Source organism: Peromyscus eremicus, chromosome 3 (genome assembly GCF_949786415.1).
Source record: "Peromyscus eremicus chromosome 3, PerEre_H2_v1, whole genome shotgun sequence".
In the NCBI taxonomy this organism is placed as follows: domain Eukaryota; kingdom Metazoa; phylum Chordata; class Mammalia; order Rodentia; family Cricetidae; genus Peromyscus; species Peromyscus eremicus.
This window is the reverse complement of record NC_081418.1, coordinates 144,811,380-144,826,424: the sequence shown is the minus strand read 5'-3', so window position 1 is coordinate 144,826,424 and position 15,045 is coordinate 144,811,380. Positions and strand designations below refer to the sequence as shown.

Genomic DNA, 15,045 nt, shown 5'->3' with positions numbered 1-15,045 from the left:
GTTGAGCAGGAAGTGCCTAACCATGGAAGTGCTGACTTAACTCCTGTGTGGGGGATTCATCACGGAATTACATGGATTGGGGACCTGAAGTTCTCAGAAGAAATAAATGTTCAGAGCTACGAACCAAATGGCCACCATCTCCGGATGGGGATGTTTCAAACGCACTGTGGAAAAACAGCAAAACATACAACTTTTAAAGCGTGTGCGGCTTGTGGAGGATCATCCAGGGCAGGGCTATCTGCACCACCAGATGAGCCTGACACAGGCCACCTTAAGATTGCATCTCCCCAGCTGCACGGCACATGCCTCTGGTATTGCTCACAATGAAAGCCTGGGGCTCCAGATAATGAGACTTGGCCCCAAGCACCACCAAACATGCTTTTTCCTGCCATTCTGGGAAAGGCAAGGCTGAACTACAAAACCTGACCCTGAACAGATCCTTGACATTCCCCCTGGACGCCGACTAGATAAGGAGTGAGTTTTTGCCTTTTTTAAATTTGAAACTGACTCGAGTTGGAAATCTTTGTGTGCCCCACACCTCTAGCTCTTTCGGGGGACTTCGACTTTACAAAGGAGCTGAAGGAAGCTGTCGGTTGTTGATGTTCAGCAGAAGTCAGTCACAGCGGCTTCAGCAGGAGCAGAACCTCAGACGCAGCCCGAATATAAAATACCAAAGAGAGACTCTAGACAGTACTTCGGAATGGGGCTCTCGGGGCAACGAAGTTCTCCTGATGCGGACTGTGGCCTGCTGACCGGTAGATCCAAGAGGACGCCTCTATCAAGTGCTGCAGACAGGAGGGTAAAGCTCTGGCTTCCAGGAGGACAGCTGAAGCTGCTGCTGCTGCAGCTGCTGTTGCTCTGTGCTCTGCAGACACCCGCCAGGAGCTCTGAGGTAGGGGCAATGGAAAAGTGGGTCTCTCGGTGATCTTCATGATCTATGCACCAATAGGACGTTCACGTGGTGGGCACCTAAGTGATCAAAACTTAGGCACTGGCAACCTAGGAACAAACGATGTTAGTGAAGTGATGGAAACAATTGGTATACAAAAAGTTTAAACTTTTTATAATTCATAAATTTGGCACAATGGAAGTGAGTGCCATAGAGTTATTTTCCTGATTCTTTGTGAGTATTAAAATACTGTTTCCACAGGACAAATAATATGAAAAAAATCCTATTTGACTGGAGACAACTTTGTAGAGACAGCACAAGTTTTGAGTATTCTAACTTAAAGGTCTATATACTGAAAATGGGCTAATGATAACAAATGATACAGGGAAATATTCGAGATCTGGTGACGTGTTAAAAACGTGATGAAGTTCACTGTAGTATTTGACAGAATGTGATGCTTGGCTTGACCTGGCTTGGATTACTGGAAGCTTATTTTAAAATCTGATGTACTGGTTAGCATCATTCAATCAGTCTTAAAAGTTGGATCTAGATTATATGCAACTAGAAAGCATGTCATCGTAAACCACATGGTTAAAATACCAAATTGTGTGCTTTCTAGTTCCACTCTCAACCACACTGACCTTGGACAGAATCTTGCCTTTTGATGAGTACTGTTCATGAGAAAAGCGTCATTACTTTGCCTAGAAATCAGCATCTGTTTGGCTGTAGGTAATTCAAATAAGGTTCTCAATAATGAGCCGATGGAACCCAGGGAGCCTCTTTCCAAGCCTCTGGCTTCACTCCAACCCTCTCCAGACAATACTCAAGTGTTTCCCCCACCACAACAGAGTGGAGCGTACTTTCCAGCCCCTTACTACCCAGAGGAGGGACTTTCCTAGGCACTGTCTCACTCTTCACTCACTCGGCTCCCCTGGAAACATTGCTTTCTGGGTAAGATTTAGAGGAATAACTGCCCGCATGGAGTTCAGCTCTGTTCTCCACTCTGGAACTTGGTTAACCTAATCTCTATGGCATGAGGGCTTTTCCCCCATGACAAGATGTTATCTGAGAGGCCTCAGTCCTGCCAGCAACTGCTGAGACAGTCTGACTGGGTCTGGAACTTTCTTTTAAGTCGACTTGCCACCAGACCCAAAGCTGCATGCACCTACACAGTCTTATTGGGGAAGAAGGGTGATATTTCAGCTCCCATATTTGCTTTTTTTTCTTCCTTTTTGTCCCCAGACTCTAAGTAAGCAAGAAGATTGTTTTTTAACAAGTCTCTCTTGGAGAATCTAACACTACGTATCACTTATAAAGTTAAAAGCTTTAATATAGGGGGGCTGGAAGAAGGCTCGGGGGTTACAGTGCTTGACGCACAAGCTTGAGGACTTAAGTTTGGGTCCCAAGAATGCACATGAAATCCAGGTGTGATGGGACGCATGTCTATAACCCCAGTGCTGGCAGTGGGAAAGGGGTGTGGAGACGAACAGGTCCCCAGAGCTCCAGAGATCCCTGGCCAAGCACTCAGCTCAACTGCTGAGCTTCTGGCTCACTGGGAGACCTTGTCTCAAAAAATAAAGTGGAGAGCAGTGGAGGAAGACCCATGACATTGACCCTGGTCTCCATGTACATGCACACGCACAGTAAGATGTAAAGTTTACACACACACACACACACACACACACACACACACACACACACACACGGTTGTTTTGTTTGAACTAGGTTGGGTTGGGTTGAGACAGGGTCATACACTGTAACCCAGGCTGGCCTTGAACTCACTATGTAGCCAGGCAGGCCTCAAATTCATAGCAATTCTCCCACCTCAGCCTTGCCAGTGCCAGGGTTATAAATATGAGTCACTATACCCAGCTCTTAACATTCTTTGTGACATCCATGAGAGAATATGAAGTGAAACTAAAGGAAGTGGAAAGTATAATTAAACTCTAAGGTTAATGCTTTATTTCTTCAACAAATTCAACATGTAGAAACACGGTGAGTTCTATGGTACAGAACACTTTCACCCTGGGAAGATAAGCCTTTGAGTTTTCTGTACCTGCTATGAATAATGACAATCCCAGCCCAGGTAGGAATAATATGGGAGTCATTATAATGGACATGCTTGACCATTCCATGTAAAACACTATAGGGCACAACAAATCTGCAACTTCATTTCCATCAGACTTGAGTAATACAAATCAAGATTACTTTTTCTTATAGGCTTCTCTTAAGGTAGACCTTGACTTGGCACCAGATTCCTTTGACGATCAATACCAAGGCTGTAGCAAGCAGGTCATGGAGGAGCTAAGCCACGGAGACTACTTTATGAAGGAAATAAGCACTCATAAGTATTACTCCAGAGCATGGCAAAAAGCCCATTTAACCTGGCTGAGCCAAGACAAGACTATCCCGGAGAGTATGACCACCACACACGCTGTGGCCCTTTTGGTCTACACCTTGAATCAAAATGTGAGCTCTGACTTTGCTATGGCCATGGCCAGCACTGTTGGGTCTCCCAGCCAGTACAGACAGTCATTCCACTTCAAGTATTTGCACTACTACCTCACCTCAGCGATCCAGCTGCTGAGGAAAGAGAGCTCCACAAAGAACAGCAGCCTGTGCTACAAGGTGCACCATGGGATGAAGAACATGAAATTTGACGTCAATGTTGGGGCCACCATTCGATTCGGCCAGTTCCTTTCTGCCTCCCTGCTAAGAGAGGAGACACGAGTGTCTGGAAACCGAACACTGTTTACTATTGTTACTTGCCTGGGTGCCTCTGTGCAAGACTTCTGTCTCAGGAAAGAAGTCTTGATCCCCCCCTATGAATTATTTGAAGTCACAAGTAAGAGCCACAACCCCAATGGAGATTTGATAAACTTGCGGTCTGCTGGAAACCTGAGCACATATAACTGCCAGCTGCTAAAAGGTGAGCCTGCTCTATATCGAATCTATATTTATCAGACTCATAGATCACTCTTTGTTTATAGAAGGTTTTTATTATTGTTGTTATTGTTGTTGATGATGATGATGATGATTGTGGTTTTTTTCCTGAGTGGGCTGGAGTAGAGGAATGGAAACAAGGATACTGACCTCCAGTGATAATGGAACTGACAGACTAAATTGACTTTCTGCTTTATTTCTCACCTACCACCTCTAAAATAATAAAAATAAAAAAGAGATTCTGCATCGGTACCACCTTATCCATGGGGATTTGTTCCAGCAACCCCAGAGGATTGTTACAAACCTCAGGTACTACCAAACCCTACATATGGTTACAAACCTCAGGTACTACCAAACCCTACATATACAATAGGTTTTTACTATATATATACATACATACCTATGATATTGAATTTATTATAAGCCAGAGGTTATTTAAATGTTCACTCTGTGTCCCCAAAATATCTTATTGCAGTTTAATCCTCCTTCTTGTTGTAATGTGACGTAACACAATGCACTGTGATAAGATGAAATCCAAGAAGCAACATAGGCTGGTAGCATATACAGGGTGGAACCGCTAGACAGAGGTGTGATTCCCATCTCAATCAGGATGGAGCAAAACCACACGAGATTTCAACTTGATACTCAGGAAGATTCCTAATCTAAAATTTATGAGTTGTGACGTTTCTGAGATTCTTCAAGTAAAATTTTCAGACCACCGTTGACTAGAAATTGATAAAACTTCTAGAAAGAAAAATTGGTGGTAAAGGAAGATTTACAGTATTATACAGGAAATATAAACATTTAAAAAACCTTGATTAGAGGAGATAGTGCTGTAGAATATTACTTTAGCTATGTAAAGGTGTGTTGCATTTGTTTATGTCGTGTTTGTTTAACCAGGCAAAGATATGTTACATTTGTTTAATTATGTAAGGATGGGTTGCATTTGTTTCACCTTGCCTGCCTAAGGCATCTGATTGGTCTAATAAAAAGCTGAACAGCCAATAACTAGGCAGGAGAGGGATAGGCAGGGCTGGAGGGCAGAGAGAATACATAGAAGGAATCCAGGCTTGAGAAAGAAGAAAAAAAGAGAAGAGAATGAGAGAGAAGGAGAGGCAGGCATCCGCCAGCTAGCCAGACATGGAGAAAGTGTTGAAAGCAAGACATATAGAAAGAAAGAAAGGTAAAAGGCCCCGAGGCAAAATGTAGATGAAAAGAAACAGGTTAAATTAAATTATAAGAGCTAGTGGGACAAGCATAAGATAAGACCAAGCATTCATAACTAATAACAAGTCTCCATGTCCTGATGTGGGAGCTGGTTGGTGGCCCAAGAGAAAGCATAACACATTTGGCACCCCACATTGGGCCACCAACCAGCTACCACATCAGGACATGGAGACTTGTTATTAGTTATGAATGCTCAGCCTTATGTTATGCTTGTCCCACTAGCTCTTATAATTTAATTAACCGGTTTCTTTTCATCTGTGTTTTGCCTTGGGGCCTTTTACCTTTCTTTCATTCCATACGTCCTACTTTCACTGCTTCCTCCATGTCTGTCAGTCTGGCTGGCCCTGGGTGTCTCCCTCTCTGTCTCCCTCTTTCTCTCTCCTCTCATTCTCTCTGGAACCTAGATTTCCCCTCCTTCTTCTTCTCTCTGCCCACCAGCCCCACCCACCCCTCTACTGCCTAGCTATTGGCCATTCAGCTTTTTATTATTTAGACCAATCAGATGCCTTAGGCAGGCAAGGGGAAACAAATGCAACACATCTTTACATAATTAAATAAATGCAGCATAAACCATTGTAATGCATCTTTGCCTAGTTAAATAAATGCAACATAAACAAATGCAACACACCTTTACATAGTCAAAGTAATATTCCACAACAGGAGATAGTACATGATATATATTTTTTCATCTTCTCCATCAAACTTTTTTCTTCAGGAGGGAAGTCAAGGTCATTATATGAATAAGAAGTTCTCAAATTAACACAAAAAGTAAAATTTTTACTTTCTAGTTTTCTATCTGTTAACCCTATTCTGTTATGATTGGATATCCTGGCAACACAGAATGAATCAAAACAAAACCATTATTCTGGGGGGATTTGAATCTAATGAACAATGGGAGCAGAAATTAATGTATGAATTTGAAAGTCCCAAGTGATACAGCAGATGGGTTACCGCTGGTCCATGCAGGGAGCTACTCTGCTTCTGGAGAAGGTGAGGTGAGCTTCCCAACAGAGGGCTACGTGGGACTTGAAACGGGCACGGGGATTTTCAGTGAAAGAGAGAAAACATACAGTGAAATCATGGGGAACCACTGAGCCCAGGGTGGCTGGAGAGCAGTGTGTGAGAAGGAGAGAGGCCTAGAGAGGGATCAGGGGGCTTCTCTGGGCAGCAGGTTCTGGTGGACCTGATTGGCCTTGAACCTACCTTAAGTTGTGGGTGATGAGAAGTCGTCAGAAGTATGGAGGACATCAGCCAGGCATGGTAGCACACACAATCCTAATCCCCGCACTTGGGAGGCTGAGACTGATGGATCTCTGTGAGTTCAAGGCCAGCCTGGTCTACAGAGAGCCAGTGACAGCTATTAGCAAGACCCTATCACAACAACTGCAGACACCAAACAAACAGCAGCAATAACAAAAAGTTGTAGGAAGTCCAGGGCTGGGGTTTGTAGTTCATCTGGGAAGATGCTGATCAGCACAAGGGCCTTGAGGTAGAACCCCAACATGGCATAAAACCAGGCATTGTGGTGTAGGCAGGAAGATTAGAAGTCCAGTGTCATCCTCTCATTAGATAGCAAATTCAGGGCCAGCCTAGGATGTGTGAGACCTTCTCCTTAAAATGAGTTGGAAAGATGGCTCAGGGCTTATGAGTATTGACCGTTCTTCCAGAAGACTCAGATTCAGTTTCTAGTACCCACCCACATGGTGACTCGCACTCCAGCTCCTGCTCTGATGTCTGTTCTGGCCTCTGTGGGCACCATGCATGCAAATCATACACAGACATACACTCAGGCAAAACACTCATCCACATAACATAGAACAAGTAAACATTTAAAAATGCACAGTGTCTTAGTTAGGTTTCTATTGCTGTGATAAATACCCTGACCAAAAGCAACTTGGAGAAGAAAAAATTTATTATATCTTACAGCTTGGAGTCAGTCCATCATCCAGGGAGATCAGAGCAGGAACCAGGAGCTGATGCAGAAGCCATGGAGGAGTACTGCTTACTAGCTTGCTCTCCATGGCTAGCTCAGCCTGCTTTCTTAAAGAACCCAGGACCACCAGCCCAGGGATGGCAGCACCCACAATGAGCTGGGCCCTTCCCCATCAATCACTAGTTAAGAAAATGCCCTACACATCTGCCTATATAGAACAATCCTATGGAGGCATTTTCTCACTTGAGAGTCCCTCTTCCCAAATTACACAGAGCTTATGCCAAGCTGATGAAACACTAACCAGCACACATAATTTAAAGGCAGAAAAGAAGTGGGTTATTTAATTGATCAGTGTTTTAAAAGCAGCTCTGGAGATACTGTGAGAAACAACCTTTAAAAAAGAGACAGAAACCCTGTCTCAAAAAAAAAAAAAAAGAGAGAGAGACATTTAAGATGTCACAGTAGACAAAAGAAGAGCACGTTCTTTAGGAAAAGCTGGGGATCCCATTTCACCTCTTCGTGTTGCCGCCCAGCAAGGGGATCAGAAGGTCAAGGCCATCCTTGACAGTATATCAAGTTCAAGGCCAGACTGAGATACATGAGACCCAGTCTAAAAAAAAGGGGGGAGAAAACAACAACTCGAAACACAAATACAAGACTGGGGGAATATATATTGCCCTTCTGTCAACTTCAAAGAAAAGTATTCCAGAACAAAGCTGAGGATGTCACTCACTGGGAAACCACTTGCTTAGGATACACAAGAGCCTGTGTTTCAGACCCAGTACTGCAAAGAACAAATGAGACAGAGAAAGAGAAAAAAAGAGATGCTCGGACCCCCCTCCTCCTGCCACACACACACACACACACACACACACACACACACACACACACACACACACTGCTCTCCTGTAATGAAACTACTTAAACACAGCTTTAACTCAGCCTTGAGTTAGGACTTAGCTGGGATAGCCGTATATATTATCAGACATTGGATGTTTGGCTTGTCTTCAGTGAATACATGAAACCATTACATACTTAGGAAAATCAATGACCTTGTGTTGCCCTATAAGCTCTTTGTGGACAGGGCCTGGAGAACCAAGTATTCAAGAGTAAGGCAGGGAACTGGGCAGCTTGCCCCCAGATCCACCATGTTTGGTTCCACAACCGTCTGTACCACTCATTAGCTGCACGTTCTTGGTCAAATAGCTTAAGCCCTTCTTCTGCAGGATGAGCAGTACCAAGGCTAGAGTGGCTGTAGAGCATGCTGGAGGCCAAGTCCAAGTCCCCAGAGCTCACATAAGAAGAGAGAGAAAAACTCCATAATGAGCATTAGAACATAACCTTATAAGGCTTTTATGAAGATTAAGTAAACTAAGATGATAAATTACTTAACATTCCTTAGCAGACTGTAAATGATAAATCAATGTTACCTGTAAGCTGTAGTCCCCAACCAGACAGGTCAGCCACCTCTTGTTGAGGGCATGATTAATGGTGGAGGAATGAAGCCTCTTACTATCTCCCAGTCACGTCTAAGTCACTAGGCTAGAAGCAGTTCTGATACCTGATAGCCTAAAGAAGATTATGATCCGAAGTCCATCCAACCCCTTGTCAAGAGAAAGGCGCTGGAGTCAAACCCGAATGTCTACAGTGTGGTCACCAGCAGTATGTAACCATTTCTTTTGTAATGTAAACAAATTTATTTTTCCAGAGATTTGTCAATTACAAGCTTGTGCAGCCTCCGGAAGTGAACCTGTAAATGGTGGAGGCTGGCAGGGTAGGCGTACAACAGCATGCTAGGTGACTTTTTTTTTCCAGAAACGGAAAAAGGAGAGACATGTATGTCTGCCAAGAGCTGGCACTAGAATCTGGTGTCCTCCTGGCTGCCCCAACTATGGAAGTTTCTGGAAGGCTAAAAAGGAGACATAAGCACTTGCTTCGGGAGGGCTCTTTCTTCCTTTGAGCATGGACTCTGAAGGAAGGTGGAGAGGAGACTGGCCCACCCGGTTCTGGGAGACCCCCCTTTAGCCTCATCTGCCACAGTCTAGCGGCTAACCTTCACTTGAGCCGAGGACACAGTGGCTGTCTGATCTTGGATTGGACATAGTTAGCACTTGCTTATCTTGATTGATGACAAACGTAACTGGCTTCAGAATGTTCTCGGTTGATCACTGCAGTGTTTTCTTTTGATTTTTCTGCCACCACCACACTAGGGGATGCTCTTCATGTCGTAAGAAATGTCCCTTGAGCCATTTGTGCTCATTGATAACGTTCTAATTACCCCAGCTTCCTGGAACTGTATCTGAATGATCCACATGTGAACCCTGGGAGGAGAGGAGCGCTACCAACTACTTTCTTTTCTTCTTAGATGAGGTCTCAGGCTGTTCTAGAACTTACTCCCTACTCAAGCTTCGGACCCTCCTGCCTTTGCCTCCCAAGTGCTGGAATTACAGGCATGAGCCACCACACACCTAGCTTAGTGCCGTAGATTTTTTTCCTGGCAGTTCCTTTCCTAAGTAGGGTCAGTGAACTCTCCCCAGACCTGATTTTTCTAGATAGCTTCTATGGCTCACTTCTCCCACTAAGGTCTGTCTAGGGAACTCACAGATGTTCTGGAACACTGACACCTAATTTCTAAAGAAACTCAGATCCTCTAAGACTGTTTCTCGCTCTTACCTTATCTTTCCATTAGCAGAAGCCATACTCCCTGCATATTCCCAAAGCCCCTATGAGCCAGATGAGTATACGTCCCCTCCTCTTCCCTTGTAACTCAAGAGATGATTCTTTAAAAGACACCATGCAGCCAGACATGGTGGCACGTGCCTCTAACCCCGGTGTGTTGGGAAGAAGAGAGGGGATTGGGAGTTCAAGGTCATTCTTACCTTATATTGGGAGTCTGAGGCCAGCATGGGCTACATGACAAAAAGAAACAAGCAAACAACAAGAAAACCAGACTTAAAATTAACCGGTTAGGATACTGTCTTTGTCTCAATGAGAAACAGTATATTAAAAACCAGAACTTGCCCTGTCCTTTGGGTTATGTTACAATAAACCGGTTTGGTCTTCTAAACTTGCAGCCCAAATTCAAAGTACCAAGTACTGAACCATTCAAAATTAAGCTAAGGATTCAAACTGGTAGCAAAACAGATTCAAGGGAGAAAATACGAAAAAGAAAAATTAAGTCATTCTAAACTACCCTGTCTCCCTTGTAATTACTTTGTTACCCCTCACGTGAGCTGTACTGGTAACCATAGTAACATGTTTTCATGTTTATTAAAAGATCCAAACTATGCCAACAGAATGTTAATTTGTTTTTCTCTCTTAAGTAATTCCTTTCAGCCAAACAATGAGTGCCACACACATACGCATACGCTCACACATACACACACACCACACAATCTGCTCTTTATTGCTGGATTTACAAAGAAGGATTTATGTCAAAATATTTCAAATCATCAAAATCCTTGCCATGCTTCTAGAAAAACAAAGCCAGCTGTTTGTAGCAGCTTAGTTTTACCTGTGACCTCTGCCAGTGACAAGCAATTGAGCAATAGTGTCGTGGTCTTGGGGGAGTGGCTTAGTCTCTGCACCTGTTGCTCTGCGTGGAAAAGGGAAGCTATTGTTTAAACTCACCCTATAAGATTCTGATGAGAAGAAACGACAATGTGTGCAAAGGCCCTTAGCAGGCCCTCTGACCCTGGGAGAGCTTAGACATCGAGCTCCAGTACGGCTCTTCCCCGGTTCATTTCACTCTGTATTGTTGTTTGTTTTTCTCTTTTGGGGGGCCCACTACCCAACTCCCAAATAATCACACACCGAGGCTTAGTCTTTATTATGAACACCAGGACTTAGCTTGGCTTGTCTTAGTCAGCTTTTCTTTTTTTCTTTTTTTTCTTTTTTTTTTTTTTTTTTTTTTTTTGGTTTTTTCGAGACAGGGTTTCTCTGTGTAGCTTTGCGCCTTTCCTGGAACTCGCTTTGGAGACCAGGCTGGCCTCGAACTCACAGAGATCCGCCTGGCTCTGCCTCCTGAGTGCTGGGATTAAAGGCGTGCGCCACCACCGCCCGGCCGCCAGCTTTTCTTAATTTAAATTATCCCGTCTATCTTTTGCCTCTGGGCTTTTTCCTTTTCTTACTTCTGTGTATCTTACTTTCACTCTTACTCCATGGCTGGCTGGGTGGCTGGGTGGCTGGTCCCTAGCATCCTCCTTCTCTTGCTCCTTCCTCTTCTTCTTTTCTTACCCCCAGATTTCTCCTGCTATAGATTCTCTCTGCCTGCCAACTCTGCATATCCTTCTCCTGCCTTGCTATTGGCAATTCAGCTTTTTATTAGACCATCAGGTGTTTTACACAGGCACAGTAACACAACTTTGCAGAGTTAAACAAATGCAACATAAACAAAAGTATCACACCTTAAAATAATATTCTACAACAACCCTGGACTTCAGTTCTCTGGAAGTATCTTTCTCCTGCCTGTGGTGTACCACTGACCTTGACGCAGAGTGATTGTCTCAGGGGACTGAGTAAAAGAACAAATAATTTAGCTGCTTATAGTGTCTGATGACTAATCTTGGCACACTATAGGGGAGGCTGAGGCAGGATTGCTGCAAGTTCAAGGCCAGCCTGAACTACATAGTGAGCTCTAGGCTGAGACCAGGTCTGTGAAAGAACTGAATCTGACCTGTGGGGTAAAAAGTGAGTAGACTCTGGAGTCAGGGTGTGTCAGCAGTTCTGAGGCCTCGTGCTGATCGATGCCTGAACCTCTGAGCTGGTTACTCTGCTTATGAAAAGGAGGCAGTGCCGGCTTGTGGAGATGACGTGGCTTAGGTGTCCGCTCACACAGAAGCAAGAAACTGGGAAGTCCTTTGCACATGGAGGAGGGATAATGGGTTAACGGTATAAACACGTGCTTTAGTGAGATTGACCATAAGGACAGATAGACCGACAGACACAAAGGAGGTCTAGTACCTTCTAAGTGCCCACTTTTTGCTAGGAACTACTCTAAAGATTAACAGGAAGGAAAAGTTAATTTAACCTGGGAGGATGGCATGAAAAATAGAAATTGGGGATGGAGAGAAGGCTCAGCAGTTGTCTCAGTCAGTGTTCTATTGCTGTGAAGAGATGCCATGACCACGGCAACTCTTACAAAGGAAACAATTGAGGTGGTTCGCTTACAGTTTCACAGGGTCAGTTCATTATCATCACGGCAGGGAGCATGGGGGCATGCACACTGCTGTGGTGCTGAAGGAGCTGCAGCCAACAGGAAGTCAAATGCAACACTGAGCACAGGAACCCTCAAAGCCCACCCCCACAATGACACACTTCCTCCAACAAGGCCATACCCACCCCAACAAAGCCACACCTCCTAATAGTGCCACTCCCTATGAGACTATGGGGCCAATTGCGTACAAACTACCACAGGAGTTAAGATCTTGTACTGGTCTCTGGCAAAGGACCTGAGTTTGGTTTCCTGAACCTTATGAGCCAGCTCACAACTACCTCCCTGTAATTCCAGTTCCAGGGGTTCTAATGCCTCTGATGCTTCCTCAGGTGCCAGCACTCACCTGTACATATCCAGGCGCCACACACACATGCCACAGTTAAAAAATAATAAAAATTATTATCCCAATTATTATGAAAAGAGCTGAAGAGGATGGACAGGATGATAAGGTGGTAATGTCACTTTTGTGTCTGATGTGTAGCATCACCATATTAAACAGCAGCTAGAAGTCATGCATCCTGTATATATTCATTGAGCATTCCCTGTGTGCTGGAAATGTACATGTGCACTGGCATTTACACACATGCCCACACAGAAGCATTAACACACATTTTCCATACTAAGGGTTCAAAACAGATCCAGAATATCAAACATTAACTGTCATGGCAGTGATGAAGATGATGATAAAGACAGGGATGATGGGGGTGGAATCATGCTGCTGCTGCTGCTGCTGATGGTGGTGATGAAGATGATGATGATGGTGATGATGGTGATGACGAGGATAACGATGATGATGATGGTGGTGATGAAGATGATGACGATGGTGATGGTGATGATGACGAGGATGACGATGATGATGATGATGATGGCCGGGAGACTGAGAAAGTCTCTGGACCTCTTCCTGTGCCTCTCATATGCAGAATAACTTATGTTCTCTGAGTCAGAAACCTGAGAGGATGCTGTGTTGGTTCCTTTTTTGATACCACGACAAAATACATTAAGGGAGAATGGTTTCTTTGGGCTTACAGCTTGGGGAGATGCAGTCCATCACAGTGTGGAAGGCGCTATGGCGGAAGTATAACGCAGCTTCTCACGCTAGGTGCGCAGGAAACACAAAGCAGACAGAATTGGGCCAAGCTATAAAGCTGGAAGGCCCGCCCACAATGAGTAAGGGTTCGCATACCTTCCAAAACAGCACCACCTGCAGGGCACTGAGTGTAAGAACACAGCACGTGGGGGCATTTACATTCAAACCACAATGGAGAGTTGTTTTGATTTTGGTTTTTTAAAGTAACTGACTTCAAATGTCTCCATTAGGAAGTCATTGTGTTAAACTGAGGAATAAGAAATGAGCTAGTTCACAAAGAAGATTTGTAGCTGGAGTTTTCCTGCCTGGCCCACGGTCAGAGCAAATCTTTCTCACCCGCCAGTCCCACAGCCGCTCAGACCCGACCAAGTAAACACAGAGACTTATATTGGTTACAAACTGTATGGCAGTGGCAGGCTTCTTGCTAACTGTTCTTACAGCTTAAATTAATCCATTTCTATAAATCTATACCTTGCCACGTGGCTTGTGGCTTACCGGGATCTTCACATGCGGCTTGTCATGGCGGTGGCTGGCAGTGTCTCCTTCACCCAGCTTCCTGTTCTCTCAATTCTCCTCTGTTAGTCCCGCCTATACTTCCTGCCTGGTCACTGGCCAATCAGTGATTTATTTATTGACCAATCAGCAACACATTTGACATACAGACCATCCCACAGCAAAGATTCTCTGCTGTTGAGGCTGATGAGAAGGTTTATCAGTGAAGAGTTGCAACCGCTCTGTCAGAAGAATGCAGTTCTGTTCCCAGCACACATAACTGGTGGCTCACAGGCACCTGTATGGGCACCTACACTCATGTGTGCATGCTTCCACACAGGTACACAGGCATGCACTCAGATTTCAAAATAAAACTACATCTTGCACAGGAGGCAGAAGCAGGTGGATCTCTGTGAGTTAGGGGCTACTTATCTACATAGCAAGTTTCAGACCAGCCAGAACTACATAGTGAGACCCCATCTCAAGTGTGTACATGTGTGCGTGTGTAAAAATATTTATTTTTATTTATTTATTTAGAGGCAGTACCTCACTACATAGCCCTGGCTGGCCTGGAACTTGCTATGTAGGCCCTGAACTCAGAGAACCACCTGCTTCTGGCACCCAAGTGCTAGGATTAAAGCTGTGTGTCACCACACCCTGCTTTAAAAATGTTTTAAAACTCTCTCCCCCCAGGTCATCTCTAACTGGTGTCTTCTTTGTTTTCCACAGCTTCTGGCAAGAAGTGCACCCCTGCTCCAATGGTTATTGTTTGGCTCTTCGTGGCCAGTGTTGTTATCTCTTCCAAAAACAGAGAGCAAAGGAATCCACTGGCTCCTTTTTAAAGAAACTATTTAAACATTTTGCTTATCTTTTTGCTACCAGAATCTGAGGTCCACACTTCCCACCACACCACAGAAGACACAGAGACAGAAGTTGATGGAAGAAAATAAGTTTATTCAAAACCAGCCCTAAATAAGGCAGAAGACGACTGTCTCAAACCTTTACCTAAAAGGGATCTATGTATATTGGTTACTTTCCTTGTTGCTGTGACCAAAACCAAAAGCAGAAGCTCAAAGTTGGGAAGGAAAGCTTTACTTAACTTATAAATGCACGGAACATCATGGCCCGAACGGCATGGCACCAGGAGCACCAGGCACCACAGAAGCGTAAGTGGGCAGGGTACCAAACCACAAGCCCCTCCTCCCATGACTCACTTCCTCCAACAAAGCTCCACCTCCTGAAGCTATGGGGAAAATAAT

At 44.4% G+C, this 15,045-nt stretch overlaps 1 protein-coding gene across 1 annotated transcript; it reads left to right on the top strand.

Moving 5' to 3' along the window:
* Nucleotides 1-463: 463 nt before the first annotated feature.
* On the top strand, nucleotides 464-15,023 carry Art4 (ADP-ribosyltransferase 4 (inactive) (Dombrock blood group)). Its single transcript, XM_059256975.1, has 3 exons — nucleotides 464-892; nucleotides 3,110-3,818; nucleotides 14,516-15,023. The coding sequence occupies exons 1-3, from the start codon at nucleotides 701-703 to the stop codon at nucleotides 14,626-14,628; spliced, it is 1,014 nt and encodes a 337-aa protein (XP_059112958.1). The 5' UTR covers nucleotides 464-700; the 3' UTR covers nucleotides 14,629-15,023.
* The last annotated feature ends 22 nt before the right edge of the window (nucleotides 15,024-15,045 follow it).